This window comes from Ailuropoda melanoleuca, chromosome 1 (assembly GCF_002007445.2).
Source record: "Ailuropoda melanoleuca isolate Jingjing chromosome 1, ASM200744v2, whole genome shotgun sequence".
NCBI classification, from domain to species: Eukaryota; Metazoa; Chordata; class Mammalia; order Carnivora; family Ursidae; genus Ailuropoda; species Ailuropoda melanoleuca.
In genome coordinates this window covers 142,504,247-142,523,299 of record NC_048218.1, presented here as the reverse complement: position 1 = coordinate 142,523,299, position 19,053 = coordinate 142,504,247, and the positions used below count along the sequence as shown (strand labels likewise).

The 19,053-nt window shown below is 41.9% G+C and overlaps 2 protein-coding genes across 2 annotated transcripts in view; one reads left to right on the top strand and one right to left on the bottom strand.

The window, feature by feature from the left end:
* Nucleotides 1–339, top strand: part of PEX1 (peroxisomal biogenesis factor 1) — a 42,789-nt gene extending 42,450 nt beyond the window's left edge. Inside the window, exon 24 of the mRNA XM_002930860.4 lies at nt 200–339. Coding sequence (XP_002930906.2) covers nt 200–284 — 85 coding nt within the window. The 3' untranslated portion in view covers nt 285–339. The remainder of the gene's footprint in view (nt 1–199) is intronic.
* The window catches only part of GATAD1 (GATA zinc finger domain containing 1), a 109,215-nt gene that overhangs the window by 4,640 nt on the left and 85,522 nt on the right, over nt 1–19,053 (bottom strand). The gene's annotated exons all lie outside the window — the stretch shown is intronic.

Sequence of the window (19,053 nt, the reverse complement as noted above, 5' to 3'; positions counted from 1 at the left end):
TGTCACTACCATGTGTATTTTCTTTTCTAACCTCTTTCTCCCCTTTGTTCCTTTTTTGATTGGAGTGTTCAACTTCCAAAACTAAAGAACTGTAATTTGTTAGTTTTTCCCCCATTTATTTCCCTGTTTGCAAACAATTACCTGTCTTTTGTAATTTTAGCATTTCCATGTGTTAAATATTACCTGTCATTTCTTTAAGGTATGAAAACTTTCAAAATCCAAAGAAGAGAAAAAATCAAAGTGGAACAATGTTTCGACCTGGACAGAAAGTAACTCTAGCATAAAAGATGCTCCTGATTCTGTTTTTGCTGGTTTGTTCCTGTTGTAAGAGTAAAAATGGTGTCTGTAAAATTCTTTTTAACAAATTAATTTATAAAATCACAGATTGGTAAACCTCTGGTTATGTAATAATCAGGCTTACTTGAATTTAATATGGCAGAATTGGGATATTTATAATAGATTCTGTATCTTATTTCCTACAAATCTAAATTAAATCATTAGTGAAAGAATTCTGTCCAAATGGTGTAGCTAATTTTTTTCCTTATCTGAATTGAAACACATTGCTTAGAACTCACACATTCAGCATCTTCCTTGCATTTGACAAATCTTGGGCTTAACAGCTTTGACCATTTGGAAATATCATGTTCTATTCACTGATCCAGTGATATGTTATTCTTCCAACAGAATGTGTAGACTTCACCCACAATTGAAATAAATGAGATCACATCCCCCCGGTCTACGCCATGCGGCTCCCAGGCCAGGACCGTGAGTGCTGTCCATTCCTCCCCCGCTCCATGACGACGACGCCCAGATGTTCTCTAATTTATGACTAAACCTAAAGTCAGCCACCATCAACACAAACCAGGTCTAGTAATGCGTAAGGGAAGAGAAAAGGAGAAAGGTAAAGTATATAAACACATGAAACACCAAAGAAAAATGTACAGGCAGCACCTGGCGCCGTGTCGGCAGCTAATCGGGAGGCTGGGGCAGGCCTTTCCGACTTGTCTTCTGTTACTTACTCCATGTTCCTTGAGTTCAGCCAGCACCTCCGTGGATTAGAGTCCTTTACTAGGGGGGATGGTCTAAACCTTCATTCCCATCTGAGCCACTGGTGGCCTCTTATCACAGAAGTCTTCCATGAACTCTTACTGTATTCAGTACTACCCCCAGGTCCCATCCATACGTCTCCCATCCTGTGTGGTGTAGCTGCAAGAATGTTCACTCAGCCGACGCAGTAACGCCCCCCAAACCATTGGCATCACCACTGTTTTCCTCTTGTGTTTCTCCTTTGCTTCCCTCTCGTCAGCAAAGCCCAGAATCACAGGGGATGGAGGTAAAGACTTGGGGTCACTTATGTGTTGACTGAGAAGTGCTACCCCCCCTCACCCCTTAGCTCCCAGATCCTTGCTTCTGCTGAGGCCGTGGTCCCCGATATAAGACAGACTGTACCTCTTGCAACCTCACGAAGAGCTGTCACCCTAGCAAGCCAGTTGCGTCAGGGTGGTGAGTGTTTACAGTGAGTCCAGTGAATTCTACTCGAAGCCCACCACCTCTCTCTCCAGGGTGAATTTCGTGATCAGAAAGCAAGGGTCTGGCGGGACAGCATAACAACATAAAAGCATGTCAGTAAGTCCTTGAAAGATGCTATTGGCAGAAATTTGAAGGACAAAGCACATCCAAATCCAGACTGTGTCCCTTCCAGGGAAGACAAATCACTGCCTCCTCTGATAGAAGAGGGACACATGTAATCAACCTTCCACGAGGCTGCACACACACCCACAAGGTTGGTCACTGCTGTGGACGAGGGGGCATCAGGACGAATGCTGGGTCAGCCTCGGTGTCATACAGATGACACACAGACACCCCCCAGCCCGGCCACCACAGCCACTTAGTTTATGAGCCTACTAAACAAGCACTGGGGGGTGGGAGGTGAAAGCTGATAGACATCTGTAGAAAACTCATCTAGAGCTCCTGATGATTAAAAGCACTGAGGACTTTTAACTGAACATTCACAAGGATCATGCACATTCTTACTCTTCGAGCACATTGCGAGAACTCCAGCCATCACTTCTCCCAGGCCTCCTCCTGGCCAGCTCTCTAGTCTGCTCTGTAAGTCTCTGACCACCTGGTTGTCAGCCACTGACTATGGATCTGCATGGACTTTTATATCAGACATCTCTACCTCCTGGCAAAATAGAAGAGACATACTGCTCAAAAAAAATCTGCCGCCTTGAAGGATTTTTCTGTCTCCACTGGTTGTCAGGGCTACCCCCTGAGTAGAGCAGTATTGCCTTCACTCTGACGGGTAGGTCATGGTGGAGCCCTGGGTCTCTAGGAATTAACATCAGTACAGACCCAGTGTTGCTCATAATCCCCAGAATGTCTGGTTACTTCTCAGGACACCTGGAGAATGCTCTGGTGAGTGGCTTCGGGTTCTCTGGGGAAGACTTGGAAGAAGCAAGATGCATCGCAAGTACTTGTGATGTTATCTCAGGGCTCTTTCCCTAGACACCTGGCTTCCTTCTTTGTTGGACCTAGACCTGAGAACCGGCTGAGGGGCCATGACAACATTGTGATGACTTACATCAGACCTTTGTTTATTAACAGGGAGATTTTTAAAAGTTATAAACATCAAGTAGGATCTTTGACCATCTCTTTTGGTCTTAAGGATCCCACAATTAGTTGGGCACCAAAGAACCCTGCAGATCAGATCCTTTTAAAAAATGCACTGTCTGCTGGTTATGGTAGCCACAGCCACTGGCCTCTGTTAGGCCGGGAGCCACTCATCCCCAGTGAAATCAGAAAGCCCGTTTCTACTGCAACGTCTCCCTATCAACTGCATCTCCCATCAGTTGTCAGTGTCTACAGACAGACTCCTTCAACAACCATGCCAACACCTCCCTTGCCTTCCTATGCTCCTGGGAAAGTGAATGACTGAGTCATACTCAGTCCATTACAGCCCTGCACGGGATGTGACATAGTTCTAGACAGTGAGTAGAGGTAAGTAAAAGTCCCTGGCATGGGCTTTCTTCCTGAAATGAGGGCACAGTGTCTGGAGATGCAGCAACCATCTTGGAGATGTGAGGGTGAAAACCATAGGTGACTGATGGCAGGGCAAGAAGACAAGGAGCCGGTTTCCCTGATGGCATCGCTGAGGGGACATACCAGCCCCGATACTCTACGCCTACGTTTTTTTTATGCTGGAGACAAACAAATCTCTTGTTTACTTCTCTGAGTAGGATTCCTGTTATAGCCAAGATCAATCCTAACAATATACCAGTGTATTTCTCAAGGACTTGTTAAAGGAGTATTTTCTGACACCCCCACTATCTTGGGGGACATGGGTGGTGGTAAGTTGGTGAGTTACACATGATTCATTCAACATGTTGTGGGGGGGGGGGGGGAGCAGCNGTATTTTCTGACACCCCCACTATCTTGGGGGACATGGGTGGTGGTAAGTTGGTGAGTTACACATGATTCATTCAACATGTTGTGGGGGGGGGGGGGAAGCAGCAGAGGAGGAGGGAAAGAGAGAATCTCAAGCAGATTCTCCGCTGAGTGCAGAGCCTAATGCGGGGCTCAATCTCAAAACCCTGAGATCTGACCTGAGCCGAAACCAAGAGTCAGACGCTTAACCCACTGAGCCACCCAGGCGCCCCTCAAGTGCCTTGGTAAAACATCTGTTTTGCCAGATTCCCTATTCTGGACTAGCAAATCCAGATACAAACGCAGTATGGTCCTAATTGGGGGTGGCTGTGCGCATCCCAAAGGACTCTCCCCTAGGGTGCTTCCTAGAGAATTGGGCACAATTTAAATTGGGCAATTTAAAGAGAAAAATATCGTACTGCAATGAAACTTGATCTCAATAGCAACAGACCAAGAAGTCTGGCGTAAGAAAGGGTCCTTAAGTTATAACACTATCTTACAGCTTGATTTGTTTTGTAAGTGGGAGGAAATATCATATGTAATGACCTTTATGGCACTATATCAAGACCCAAAATGAAAGGAAAATTGTAGAATGTGCCCAGCTCTTTTTTCAGGATTGAAAAAAAAAAAATCTGATAGATTAGATGACCCCCTCCTTGTAGGCCCACCTCCTAGGAGGGTCCCTGTGTCTAATGAGACTTCAAATGCAAAGACCAGTCCTCCCGAGCCCCTTTCTGACCCAATGATGACTCCTTCATATTCAGAGTTGCCCCACCTTTATCAATGTTTGCCCCAGGACTGAAATCCTGCTGTTATTCACGGAGGCACTCATTATGAACCCACTGAACCCACGGCCTCTCAACTTCCACTTAGGTTGCAGACGGACCATTTGGGTCACATGCTATTCTCCATGAGTGATTTATCCTTATGTATGGAGAAGTTTGGCTAGTTTTCTGAGGACCCAGCCAAATTCTCTGAAGAATTTACTAGGTTAGCTCTGACCTTCAATTTGACCTGGGGGAATTTACAAATTTTGTTGTCCCATTCTTGCACTGCAGAAGAGAAAGCTAGAATACTGAATGCTGCCTGGCAGTATGCCAATGAGGTGGCAGCTCATAATCAGGGACATGCAATATATATCAGAGGAGAAAGAATCCCGGGGGGGACCCCCAACGGAATTACCAAAGGGTCCAAGAAGATCTAGATGAGAGAAATCATGATAACTTATTTAATTGAAGGAATGATGTAATGTAGTAAAACCCACTAACTATGACAAGGTGAGGGACATAACTCAAGGGAAGAATGAAAATCCAGCAGCTCTCTTCCAAGGGAGATTGGTTGAAGCCCTCAGGAAATATACTAATACTGACCCTAATTCTCCAGAGGGACAATCTCTTTTAGCTGTGCATTTTACCATGCAAGCAGCCCCAGATGTCAGGAGGAAATTGCAAAAGGCAACCACAGTGCCTCAGACTCTTGTGAACCAACTATTGGACACGGCCTTTGCTGTATTTAATAATAGAAACAGGGCAGGGCACCTGGGTGGCTCAGCTGGTTAAGCGTCTGACTTTGGCTCAGTTCATGATCCCAGGGTCCTGGGATGAAGCCCCACTCTCGGTGGGGAGTCTGCTTGTCCCTCTCCGTCCCCCAGCTCATGCTCATACACATACATACACACACACACACACACACACACACACACACACGCTCTCAAAGTCTTAAAAAAATAATAGGGGCGGGGCAAAAGAAGATGAGAAAAATCACTCGGAGCAGGTGGCAAGCCCAATTTATAGCAGCTGCCATGGGCTCTATGCCACCCCAGGGATACCTACTCCAGAGGATTGTGAAGCCAGAGATTGGTAAAGCCAGACTAGAGCCCCTCCCCCCATTTGCAAAGAGCTAGGTCCTGATCTAGCTAGGCCTTCTGCAAGCAAGATGGCCACTGGAAAAAGAATTGTCCTCACCTCTGAAGGGAAAGGGGGCCAATCCCTAAGCCATTAGTAGTCAAAAAGGCTGAGGCTGAAGGGGCCCGAGCTCTCCTATGGCTCCTTCTGGACATCTCTAGATATCATTCCAGGAGCCTTGGGTAATCCTTGATGTGGCCAGTAAGAAGATTGAGGGTTTTTGTTTTTTAAAGATTTATTTATGTATTTGAGAGTGAGATGGGAGTGGGGGGGCGGTGCAGAGGGAGAGGGAGAGAGAATCGCAAGCAAACTCTCCACCGAGCACAGAGCCCCACATGGGGCTCAATCCCATGACCCCAAGATTACTATGGGAGCTGAAACCAAGAGTTGGACATTAACTACGTCACCCAGGCACCCCAAAAAGATTGGGTTTTTATTAGACACAGGAGCCACTCACTGTCCCAACCCAGCACAGCGGGCCTCTGTCTCGACAATCTTGTATTCTAACAGGAGTAAATGGGCAGCCACAAGTAAGGCAGTTCCCCTCCTTTTAACTTGCATACCGGGCTCTCCTTTGCCTTCACATAGTTTCCTCCTGGTGCCTGAATGCCCCGTCCCCCTGGTGGGAAGAGACTTGCTTTTTAAACTCAAGCTACACTTCCATTTGGGAATGTTAGAGCTGAGAGAAGATGAAAAACATGCCATGTTAGCCAGTTTGGCTTTACGATTGGGAGGAGAAAATACTATAACTGATAAAATCCCTCCCCACATTCTCACTAAAATAAAGCCCACTGTATGGGAAATAGAAATCCCTGGAAGGGCTAAAAATTTCTCTCCATAACTATTTCCCTCAAGCCAAACATACAATAGCCTTGGGAAGGACAGTATCCTATAAGACCGGAGGCTCAAGAAGGCATTTGGATTCCAATTAAGAAGTTCTTAAAATATGGATAATTAATCCTTTGTCGGTCACCCTCCCACATCCCCACAGCATTAACACTTGAAGGTTTCTCTGGTTGGGTTCACCCGTCTAGAAAATATTAATAGTAATTACAGCAGGAATTGTCCTTCGCTGTGGATGCTATTGTTGCTGCATGGTCTCCAAATCTAAATATCCTATTCTTATGATGAGGCCTCCTTTGCTTCTCTAAGCCAGACAACCTACAGCTAGGCACCTTTCATTTAATCAGCTTAGGATTTTTATGCCTCCCGATAGGCACACTCTACCATTCCTTTCAGCTTGAAGTTCAAGATGAGACTTTTGCTCTTCAACACTCCCTTAAGAATAAGGAGGATAAAAATCCCAGAGTGGGGAGATGAGGCAGGAAAGCTGAAGGGACTCCATCTTAGAAAGGCTCCATCTCTGCTGCTTTTCTGCTAGGCCCCTTTATTCACGTTCCATATTTTGCCTCTTAATAAGCCAAAGAAGCCCTGTCCCACTTCAAGAGGGAAGCAAGAAAGGTAATCCTTCTCTGAGTTTTGTGCAAGGCCCCAAACACCTGATGACATCCAAGAAGATCCGGATCCAAACCATGTTCCAGAATATTAGCTTCAAACAAACCTTGGCTGACACTGGCATCAATGCCCCCATCTTCGGTAATTTATGGAATAACACCTATTGTTCACCTGACACCTGCCTTTGGTTGGAAGCTAGCCTGGAACATGCACCCTAGACTCCTTTCCAGTATAAACTCCCAACCCCAATGACAGTCTCATTCTCCTTTCCTTCCCTGAGACGCTCCATCTGCTATTCTCTTCCTGTCATATACACTATTCAATAAACTCTGTTTTCACTTTCTCCGCCTTAACTTGACAAAGAAATCAAAGCACACCTAATTAAAGGTCCAAACACTCCCCACCACAAGCAAGGAGGAACCCTGTAGCGGAAGGACCAGTGGGAAAGAGCAGCCAAAACACAAGAGCAGAATGTACACATCATACACCAGAAACACTTCCTGAAGCTTTCGTTGTTGTTACTGCTGTTTTTCCTGTTTGTTTTGTTTTCTTTTGTTTTCTTTTTATTTTCCTCCTTTCTTTTCTGGACACAATGACTAGAAGGAGAAATTCACCACACACACACAAAAAAGTAGCACTCTCTATCGTGGATTTAGTAGGAAGAACAGGAGGTAGTACTCTCTGCCAGGGATTTAATCGATATGGGTATGAGTAAGATGTCTGAATTAGAATTTAAAACGACAATTATAAAGATACTAGTTGGTCTTGAAAAAAGCATAGACGACACGAGGGAACCCCTTACTGTAGAAATAAAAGAACCAAATTCTAATCAGGCCAAAATTTAAAATGCTATTACTGAGATGCAGTAAAAAATGGAGGCTCTAACAGCTAGGATAAATGAAGCAGAAGAGAGAGTCAGTGACAGAAGACAAAAATGACAGAAAGTAAGGAAGCCGAGAAAAAGAGAAAAACAACTACTGGATCAGGAAGAGACTTTGAAAAATCAGTGATACCATAAATTGAAATGATATTTGAATACTAGGGATCCCAGAAGATGAGGAAAGAGAGAAAGGGCCAGAAGGTTTATTTGAACAAATTATAGCTGAGAGCTTTCCTAATCTGGGGGAAGAAAACAGGCAGTCAAGTTCAGGAGACACAGAGAACTACCCTTAAAAATCAATAGAAATAGGTCAACACCTTGACATATAACAGTGAAGCTTGCAAATCTCAGAGACAAAGAGAAAATCCTGAAAGCAGCTTGGGGACAAGAGATCCGTAACCTACAAGGGTAGAAATATTACACTGGCAGCAGACCTGTCCACAGAGACCTGGCAGGCCAGAAAGGACCGGCATGATATATTCAACACGCTAAATGGGAAAAATATGCAGCCAAGAATACGTTATCTAGCAAGGCTGTCATTTAAAATAGAAGGAGAGATAAACAGTCTCCAGGAAAAACAAACAAACAAACAAAACTAAAGGAATTTGTGAACCCTAAACCACCCTGCAAGAAATATGAAAGGGGATCCTTTGAGTAGAGAGAGAGCCCCAAAGCAGCAAAGACCAGAAAGGTACAGAGACAATCTATAGAAACAGTGACTTTACAGTTAATACAATGGTCCTAACTTCATATCTTTCAATAATTACTCTGAATGTAAATGGACTAAATGCTCCAATCAAAAGACACAGGGTATAAGAGTGGAAAAAGAAAAAAAAAAGACCCATAGATACACTGTCTACAGGAGATTCATTTTAGACCCAAAGACACCCCCAGATTGAAAGTGAGAGGGTGGTGAACCATTTATCATGCTAATGGACATCAAAAGAAAGCTGGAGTAGCAATCCTTAATCAGACAAACTATATTTTTATACCAAAGACTGTAATAAGAGATGAAGGACACTGTATAAGAAAAAGCCCTATCCAACAAGAAAAAACTAACAATTGCAAATATTTATGCCCCTAACTTGGGAGCAGCCAATTATATAAACCAATTAATAGGAAAATTAAAGGAACACATTGAAAATAATACAATAATAGTAGGGGACTTTAATATGCCACTCAAAGCAATGGACAGATCATTTAAGCAGAAGATCCACAAGGAAACAAGGGCTTTGAATAACACACCGCACCAGATGGACTCTACACATATATTCAGAGCATCTCTTCCTAAAGCAGATTACACATTGTTCTCGAGTGCACATGGAACATTCTCCAGAAGAGATCACATACTCAGTCACAAATCAGTTCTCAACTGGTACCAAAAGATTGAGATTATTCTCTGCACTTTCACACTACAATGCTTTAAAACTTGAACTCAATCACGAGAAAATTTGGAAGGAAGACAAATATATGGAGGTTAAATAGCATCTTACTAAAGAATGAATAGGTCAACCAGGAAATTAAAGAAGAATTAAAAAAAAAATACATGGGAACAAATGAAAATGAAAACACAACTGTTCAGAACGTTTGGGATGAAGCAAAGGCAGTCCTAAGAGGGAAGTATATAGCAATGCAGGCCTTCCTCAAGAAACAAAAAAAGTCATACACAACCTAACCTTACACCTAAAGGAGCTGGAGAAAGAACAGCAAATAAAGCCTAAATGCAGCAGGAGAAGAGAAATAATAAAGATTAGAGGAGAAATCAATGATACAGAAATCAAAAGAACAGAACAGATCAATGACATTAGGAGCTTGTTCTTTGAAAGAATTAATAAGATTAATAAATCCCTGGTCTCTTATCAAAAAGAAAAGAGAAAGGACCCAAATAAAATCATGAATGAAAGGAGAGATCACAACCAACACTGCAGAAATACAAACAATTATAAGAACACATTATTAGCAACTATATGCCAACAAATTAGGCAATCCAGAAGATGAATGCATTCCTGGGGACATATAAACTACCACAACTGAAACAGGAAGAAATAGAAAACCTGAACAGACCCATAACCAGCAAGGAAATTGAAGCAGTCATCAAAAATCTCCCAACAAACAAGAGTCCAAGGCCAGATGGCTTCCCAGGGGAATTCTACCAAACATTTAAAGAAGAATTATTACCTATTCTCCTGAAGCTCTTTTTTAAAAAAAGAAAAATAAAAAGAAATGGAAGGAAAATGTTCAAACTCTGAGGCCAGCATTATGTTGATCCCAAAACCAGACAAAGACCCCCACCAAAAAGGAGAATTACAGACCAATAATCCTGATGAACATGGAAGCCAAAATTATCACCAAAATACTAGCCAATAGGATCCAACAGTCTTTAAAGGGTTGTTCACCATGACCAAAAGAGATTTACTCCTGGGCTGCAAGAGTGGTTCAACATCAACAAATCAATCAATGTGATATACTACATAAATAAAAGAAAGGACAAGAACCAAATGATCCAGATGAGAAAAAGATGGCAGAGGAGTAGGGGACCTTTTCTCAGCTGGTCCCCTGAATCGAGCTGGGTATCTACCAGACCATTCTGAACACCCATGAAATCAGTCTGAGATGTAGGAAGACACATCTGGATCTCTACAAACGAACATCTCCAGTGCTGAGTATTGAGGTACGAAGCGGGGAGCCGTGAAACCGTGCACAGATATCGGAAGATAAATGGAAGGGGGAGGGAGCCGCTGCACTCAGGTGCCGGGACCAGGAGCCTCCTGCTCTGGGGAGCGGGCTGGACTCGCGGACCAGTAGCCTCAGAGAAACCAGATGGAAACCGGGAATTCCGGAGCATCCACGTGAACCAGTCTGAAACTGGGAGCTTGCGTGCACGACCAGACTGAAATCTGGTACTCCAGACTGCGCGTGAACCACACTGAAACAGAAAGCTCGGGAGTGTGCGTGGGAACCGGGGGCAGCTGGTGGTGTTAGAAACACAAAGGACAGAGACGTGCCGGCACTGGGAGCGAGGACTGGGAGAGTGGCTGTGGGGTGCACAACCCCGGATGCTGCGGGGTTTTTAGCAGCACCGACAGAAACAGAGTTGAGCAGCCAGGAGAGCTCAGTGGAGAGCAGACTGCGATCCCTCTGTTCTGAGACAGAGGCTAGGATACGGCCACTGCTGCTCGGACTCTCAGAAGAGTCACAGAAAACCGCTAGGGAAAGCCGCCAGAGAACAAAAGCTCCAAAACTGGTTCTCACTGAGCCCACCCCCCCCCCACAGGGGACAGGGCAACTCTACCCAAACAGGGTTGCCTGAGTATCAGCAGGGCAGTCCCCTCCCCCAGAAGGCAGGCTGAAAAATCAAGAAGCCCACATCCCTAAGGTCCCTATAAAACAAATGCACACTGCCTGGGTCCTGGTCAATAATTTTGGACTCTGTATATCCCCGCAACCTCTCATCAGAATAACAAGGAGGAACTCCCAACAAAGAAAAGAAATAGAGACTGTGGCCTCTGCCACAGAACTAATGGATATGGATATAACCAAATTGTCAGAAATGGAGTTCAGAGTAACAATGGTCAAGATGATGTGTAGGCTTGAAAAAAAATATTAACAAAAATATTAACGAGAATATAGAATCTCTAAGGACGGAAATGAGAGTGAATCTGGCAGAAATTAAGAATGCTATGAATCAAATGCAGTCTAAACTGGATGCTCTGACAGCCAGGGTAAACGAGGCAGAAGAACGAATTAGTGAGTTGGAAGATGAGATGATAGGAAAGAAGGAAAAAGAGGGAACATGGCTTAAAGAACTCCAATTTCAAGAAATTAGAATATGGGAGATTACTGACTCAATGAAACATTCCAATGTCAGGATCATCAGCATCCCCGAGGGGGTGGAAAAAGAGAAAGGTCTAGAAGACATATTTGAACAAATTGTAGCTGAGAACTTCTCTAACCTGGTAAAGGAAACAAGCATTCATGTCCAAGAGTCAGAAAGAACCCCTCCCAAGATCAATGAGGACAGACCTACACGACGTCACATAATAGTACAATTCACAAGGAAAAAATCTTGAAAGCGGCCAGGGGGAAGAGAATCCTTATGTACAGAGGGAGGAACATCGGAATAAAGTCAGACCTGTGTACAGAGACCTGGCAGGCCAGAAAAAGCTGGCAAATCACATTCAGAGCACTAAGTGAGAAGAACATGCAGTCAAGGATCCTTTATCCAACAAGGCTGTCATTCAGAATGGATGGAGAGATAAGGACATTCCAAGACCGGCAGAAACTGAAAGAATATGTGACCACCAAGCCAGCCCTACAAGAAATATTAAGGGGGGTTCTATAAAAATAAAAAGACCCCAAGAGTGATACAGAACAGAAATTTACAATCTATAGAAACAAAGACTTCACAGGCAGCATGACATTATTAAAATCATATCTCTCAATAATCACTCTCAATGTGATTGGCCTAAATGCTCCCATAAAACACCACAGGGTTGCAGATGGATAAAAAGATATGACCCATTCATATGCTGTCTACAAGAGACTCATTTTGAACCTAAACATACATCCAGACTGAAAGTAAAGGAATGGAGAACAATTGTTCACACCAACGGACCTCAAAAGAAAGCTGGGGTAGCAATTCTCATATCAGACAGATTAGATTTTAAGCTAAAGACTGTAGTTAGAGATACAGAAGGACACTATATAATCTTAAAGGGTGTATCCAACAAGAGGATCTAACAATTATAAATATCTATAACCCCAACAGGGGAGCAGCTAGATACACAAGACAACTCCTAACCAGAATAAAGAGACATATAGATAATAATATGTTAATAGTAGGGGACCTCAAGACTCCGCTCTCAGCAATAGACAGATCACCTAAACAGAAAATCAACAAAGAAACAAGAGCTTTGAATGACATACTGGACCAGATGGACCTCATAGATATATACAGAACACTACACCCCAGAACAAAAGAATACTCATTCTTTTCGAATGCACATGGAACTTTCTCCAGAATAGACCATATACTGGGTCGCAAAACAGGTCTCAACTGACACCAAAAGACTGAGATTACTCCCTGCATATTCTCAGACCACAATGCTTTGAAACTGGAACTCAATCACAAGGAAAAATTTGGAAGAAACTCAAACACTTGGAAATTAAGAACCATCCTGCTTAGGAATGATTGGGTAAACTAGGGAATTAAAGAAGAACTTAAGCAATTTATGGAAACCAATGAGAACAAAAACACATCAGTCCAAAACCTACGGGACACTGCAAAGGCAGTCCTAAGGGGAAAATACATAGCCATTCAAGCCTCACACAAAAGAATAGAAAAATCTAAAATGCAGTTTTTATATTCTCACCTTAAGAAACTGGAGTTGGAACAGAAGAACAGACCTAACCCACGCACGAGAAAGCAGTTGATCAAGATTAGAGCAGAGATCAATGAATTAGAAACCAGCAGCACAGGAGAGCAGATCAACAGAACTAGAAGCTGGTTCTTTGAAAGAATAAATAAGATCGATAAACCACTGACCAGACTTATTCAAAAGAATAGAGAAAGGACCCAAATTAATAAAATTATGAATGAAAGGGGAGAGATCACGAACAACACCAAAGAAATAAAAACAATCATTAGAAACTATTATTAACAGCTATACGCCAATAAACAACCTGGAAGAGATGGAGGCCTTCCTGGAAACCTATAAACTACCAAGACTGAAACAGGAAGAAATTGATTATCTAAACAGACCGGTTAATCATGAAAAGATTGATGCAGTGATCAAAAACCTTCCAAAAAAGTCCAGGGCCTAACGGATTCCCTGGGGAATTCTACATTCAAAGAAGAAATAATACCTATTCTCCTGAAGCTGTTTCAAAAAATAGAAACAGAAGGAAAACTGCCAAACTCATTCTTTGAGGCCAGTATTACCTTGATCCCCAAACCAGGCAAAGACCCCATCAAAAAGGAGAATTACAGACCGATATCCCTGATGAATATGGACGCCAACATTCTCAACAAGATCCTAGCTATTAGGATCCAACAGTACATTAAAAGGATTATCCATCACGACCAAGTGGGATTCATCCCTGGGATGCAAGGGTGGTTCAACTTTCGCAAGTCGATCGGTGTGATAGATCACATTAATAAGANAGGTCACATTAATAAGAGAAAAGAACCATATGATCCTTTCAATTGATGCAGAAAAAGCATTTGACAAAATACAGCATCCTTTCCTAATTAAAACCCTTCAGAGTGTAGGGATAGAGGGTACATTCTTCAATTTCATAAAAACCATCTATGAAAAGCCTATAGTGAATATCATTCTCAATGGGGGAAAGCTGAAAGCCTTTCCCTTAAGATCAGGAACATGACAAGGATGCCCACTCTCGCCATTATTGTTCAACATAGTACTAGAAGTCCTAGCAACAGCAATCAGACAATGAAAAAGAATAAATGTACTCAAATTGGCAAAGAAGTCAAACTCTCTCTTCGCAGACGGGATGATACTTTATATGGAAAACCCAAAAGACTCCACCCCCAAATTACTAGAACTCATAGAACAATTCAGTCATGTGGCAAGAAACAAAAATCAATGCTCAGAAATCAGTTCATTTCTATACATGAACAATGAGACTGAAGAAAGAGAAATTAGGGAATCCATTCCATTTACAATAGCACCAAAAATCATAAAGATATCTCGGAATAAACTTAACCAGAGAGGTAAAGGATCTATACTCTAGAAACTACAGAACATTCATGAAAGACACTGAAGAAGACACAAAAAGATGGAAAAAACATTCCATGCTCATGGATCAGAAGAATTAACATAGATAAAGGTCTATGCTACCCAGAGCAATCTACAATTTCAATGCCATCCCGATCAAAATACCAATGACATTTTTCAAAGAGCTGGAACAAACAAGCCTAAAATTTCTGTGGAACCAGAAATGACCCTGAATCATCAAGGAAATGTTGAAAAAGAACAACAAAGCTGGGGGCATCACATTGCCTGATTTCAAGCTATACTACAAAGCTGTGATCACCAAGACAGCATGGCACTGGCACAAAAACAGACACATAGACCAATGGAACAGAACAGAAACTCCAGAAATGGACCCTTGGCTCTATGGTCAACTAATCTTTGACAAAGCAGGAAGAAACATACAGTGGAAAAAAGACAGTCTCTTCAATAAATGGGGCTGGGAAAATTGGACAGCTACATGCAGAAGAATGAAACTTGACCACTCTCTCACACCATACACAAAGATAAACAACAAATGGATGAAAGACCTCGATGTGAGACAGGAATCCATCAAAATCCTAGAGGACGGGGTGCCTGGGTGGCACAGCGGTTAAACGTCTGCCTTCGGCTCAGGGCGTGATCCCGGCGTTGTGGGATCGAGCCCCACATCAGGCTCCTCGGCTATGAGCCTGCTTCTTCCTCTCCCACCCACCCTGCTTGTGTTCCCTCTCTCGCTATCTCTATCTCTGTCAAATAAATAAATAAAATCTTTAAAAAAAAAAATCCTAGAGGAGAACACAGGCAGCAACATNTTCTCCCTTTGCCCCTCCCACTTGTGCTGTCTCTCTTTCTCTCTCTGTCTCTCTCTCTCTTTAAAATAAATTAATAATTTTTTTTTTAAAAAAAGAAAGTTTCTAAAGAATGTTTTTCATTAAAAAGAAGAATAGGCAAAAAATAAGGAGGGACAGGAATTTAGAAAACAAGAGGCAATATCCAAAAAGGAAAAAAGCAAAGGACATTTTAAAAATAATGATGAAGAGAAGGAAGAAAATGGCTATTTAGTTGGCTAGTGAATAACCAGTACACATAGGAACAAAAAGGAGAAAATTTCCACAGGTGATGTTTTCGCGCGCGCACACACACACACACACACAGACACACAAACAGAAAAATATATTGACACATTTTGTAATATACTTGACTATGATGAAAGGAATCTTCCAGATCTGGTAGAGGGTTTGGAAGTGAATTAGTAATAGGACACTGAAAACTAAGGAAATAATTACAAAAGTGATGATTAATTCCACTGACATAGAAAAACCTGGATGAGAAATATAATGTAAAGACTTCAAATAGTCCAGCTATTAATATAATCATAANAGTAAAGACTTCAAGTAGTCCAGCTATTAATATAATCATAACCCTGTAAGACCTGGATATCGATGTAACCAAATTCGTGACAATAATATATTCAGAATAAGGGAATGGGGGAAGGGTGAATGTGGAGAGGGGACAGGGAGTAAAAGAGTTAATTCCTCATTTTCTATTGTAGGAAAACAACTAAGTAAAACTGAAAAATCAAGAAATAGCAGTGCAAATATTTTCCTAGCAAAATGGAAGGTAAATAATTAGAAAGAGTTAAAGAATTAAAAGGTCAGGTATTTGGAGTAGAAATCAAGAATAGGAAAATGTAGAGCTGACAGCCACTGTTTTTTATTAAAAACCTTAAAACACTGCTTGAAATATTGGACTACGTACACATATTATTTTGACGCACGTTAAAAATTAAAAACTGTGAATCAAATCAAATACATCAGTGTTTAATGGTAGGGAGTTTTAAGAAGTTTTGATGCAAGTTTTTTTTCCTTTTATATCAATTAGGCATGATTGTGTAGAAATCAATATCTACTTATATATTTGAAAAACATCTAATTTCTTCCTTTCATTTTTAAGAGAAATCATAAATTGTCATCTTCTTCTTTTGCCTATTGGGACACTGTTGATGGTTCTAGGAAATGCTTAGCTTGGGAAACTAGAACAGAAAAGCTTTCCTCTTGGCGTGCATTGGCATATGAATTATCAACATAGGAGCAGAATGTTCTGAGCTAACCCCAACCTCTCCACTAGCATTTAACATTCATTAATACCATCATCACTACCAAAATGACTGTAACCAAGAGATTACACTAAGCCAGGGCAAATCTGAAGAGCATTTGGAATGTTTTAATTAGGTTTATTGACTAAAATCAACAAAACTTCCACCTCTTCCATTAGCACACTTTCTCAGAGTACATCTGATGAAAAGGAAGCATTTTTTTTTACATTTGTGAAAAGTCCTTCCTAAGTTTCACATTTTCCTTGGAAATCTTGAGAAAACAGGAAAAATAATATTCCAGCCGCAGCAATATTCCATCAAACTAATTGTCAGGACAACTGGGAAAAAAATGCATGTTGACTCTAGTATACTTTTATGTATAAAATGAGTGGATATTGTCATAATATGGGGACTTTAAGTAATAAATAGAAAAGCACAGAGGAGAGAAAGAAGGAGAAAATGTGAGAGAAAAAGTTAAACAGGACTGGGAAGGAAAACAGAGGGAATGAAGGGAAAGCGTAGCAGAGATACCGGTAGAGCCTATACTGAGCACATAGCCATGCCCCCAGCCTCTCTTGCATTACCTAACAACCCAACAATTTTTCTGACCTCGTCCCTTTGTCTGTAGCCAACTGGACCTAGATACTCCAATTCTAAACCAGACCCAGCCTCTTCACTTATTGCCAGAAAATTCCTTTCATGGACTTCCAAGGACCTTTTTTGTACCTGACCTGGGACCACAAGACCCAGATACCCAGGCCAGTGGGCCCACAGTTTCACCTATTCTTTGATGAACAAGTGGATCTGCCTTTCTTCTATTCTCATTCTAGGGGATCAGAGGGAGAATATAACACAAGCTCTCCTCCTTCTAGAATGGCCCAATGTAACTAAAGGACATCCTTACTCTATGTGCAGTAGGGCCATGTACTGCGGTGAGAGGGCTATAAGTGTGGATATGTGTTGGTGTGGTATGTTGTGGTATATGGATCTGTTGCTATGTGCCTGTATGTGTCTATGTATGTGTCTCTAACTTCTGAACACTCTCCTAATATCTGATGGTCCTTGACTGTGAGTTCACACAGAAGGGTGAGGCTTTAAAAAGTCAAGTAGGAACTCTCTCTGCAAGGGCAGAACTTCTGAGTTGGTAGGGCTCACTCACAGGGTGATCAGATTGGGATAGAAGTGGAGATCCAATGGCTCCCAAAGGTAACTATGATCTATGTCCTAATCCCAAACCTGTGAATATACTATGTTATGTACAAAGAGGATTTAAGGTTGTAGGTGGAATTAAGGTTGCTAATCAGTTGATTTAAAATAAGGAAATTATCCTGGATTATCTGGGTGGCCCCAGTGAAATCACAAGCACCCAGTGAGTCCTTAAAACTGGAAGAGGGAATTAGAAGAGAGTATCAGACAGATGGCAGCATGAAAAGGACTCGGTCTCGGGGAAAACTGAGACCTTTCCCCTAAGGTCAGGAACACGGCAGACATGTCCACTCTCACCACTGTTGCTCGACATAGTACTGTAAGTCCTAGCCTTAGCAATTAGACAACAAAAAGAAATAAAAGACATCCAAGTTGGCAAAGAAGAAGTCAAACTTTTACTCTTTGCGGATGATATGATTCTCTATGTAGAAAACCTAAAAGACTCCACCCCAAAATTCCTAGAACTGACACAGGAATTCAGCAAAGTTGCAGGACCTAAAATCGATGCACAGAAGTCAGTTGCATTTCTATACACAAACAGTGACGCAAAAGAAAGAGAAATCGACAAATCAATCCCTTTTGTAAAATTGTACCCAAAACTTTAAGATACCTAGGAATAAACCTAACTAAAGAGGTAAACTCTGAAAACTCTAGAACACTTATGAAAGAAACTGAGGAAGACACAAAGAAATGGAAAAACATTCCATGCTCATGGATTGGAAGAACAAATATTGTGAAAATATCTATGCTACCCAAAGCAATCTACACATTCAAAATAATCCTTATCAAAATACCATCAACATTTTTCACAGAGTTGAAACAAACAATCCTAAAATTTGTATGGAACCAGAAGAGACCCCAAATAGCCAAAGGAATGTTGAGAGAGAAAACCAAAGCTGGTGGAATCACAATTCCAGACTTCAAGCTGTATTAGAAAGCTGTAATCATCAAGACAGTATGGTATGGTACTGGCACAAAAACAGACATACGATCAATGGAACAGACTAGAGAATCCAGAAATTGACCCTCAACTCTATGTTCAACTAATCTTCAACAAAGCAGGAAAGATTATCCAATGGAAGAAAGACAATCTCTTCAACAAATTTTGTTGGGAAAATTGGACATCCACATGCACAAGAATGAAACTGGACCACTTTCTTACACCATACACAAAAATAGACACAAAATGGATGAAAGACCTAAATGTAAGGAATCCATCAGAATTCTAAAGGAGATTGGGGCGCCTGGGTGGCACAGCGGTTAAGCGTCTGCCTTCGGCTCAGGGCGTGATCCCGCGTTGTGGGTTCGAGCCCCACATCAGGATCCTCTGCT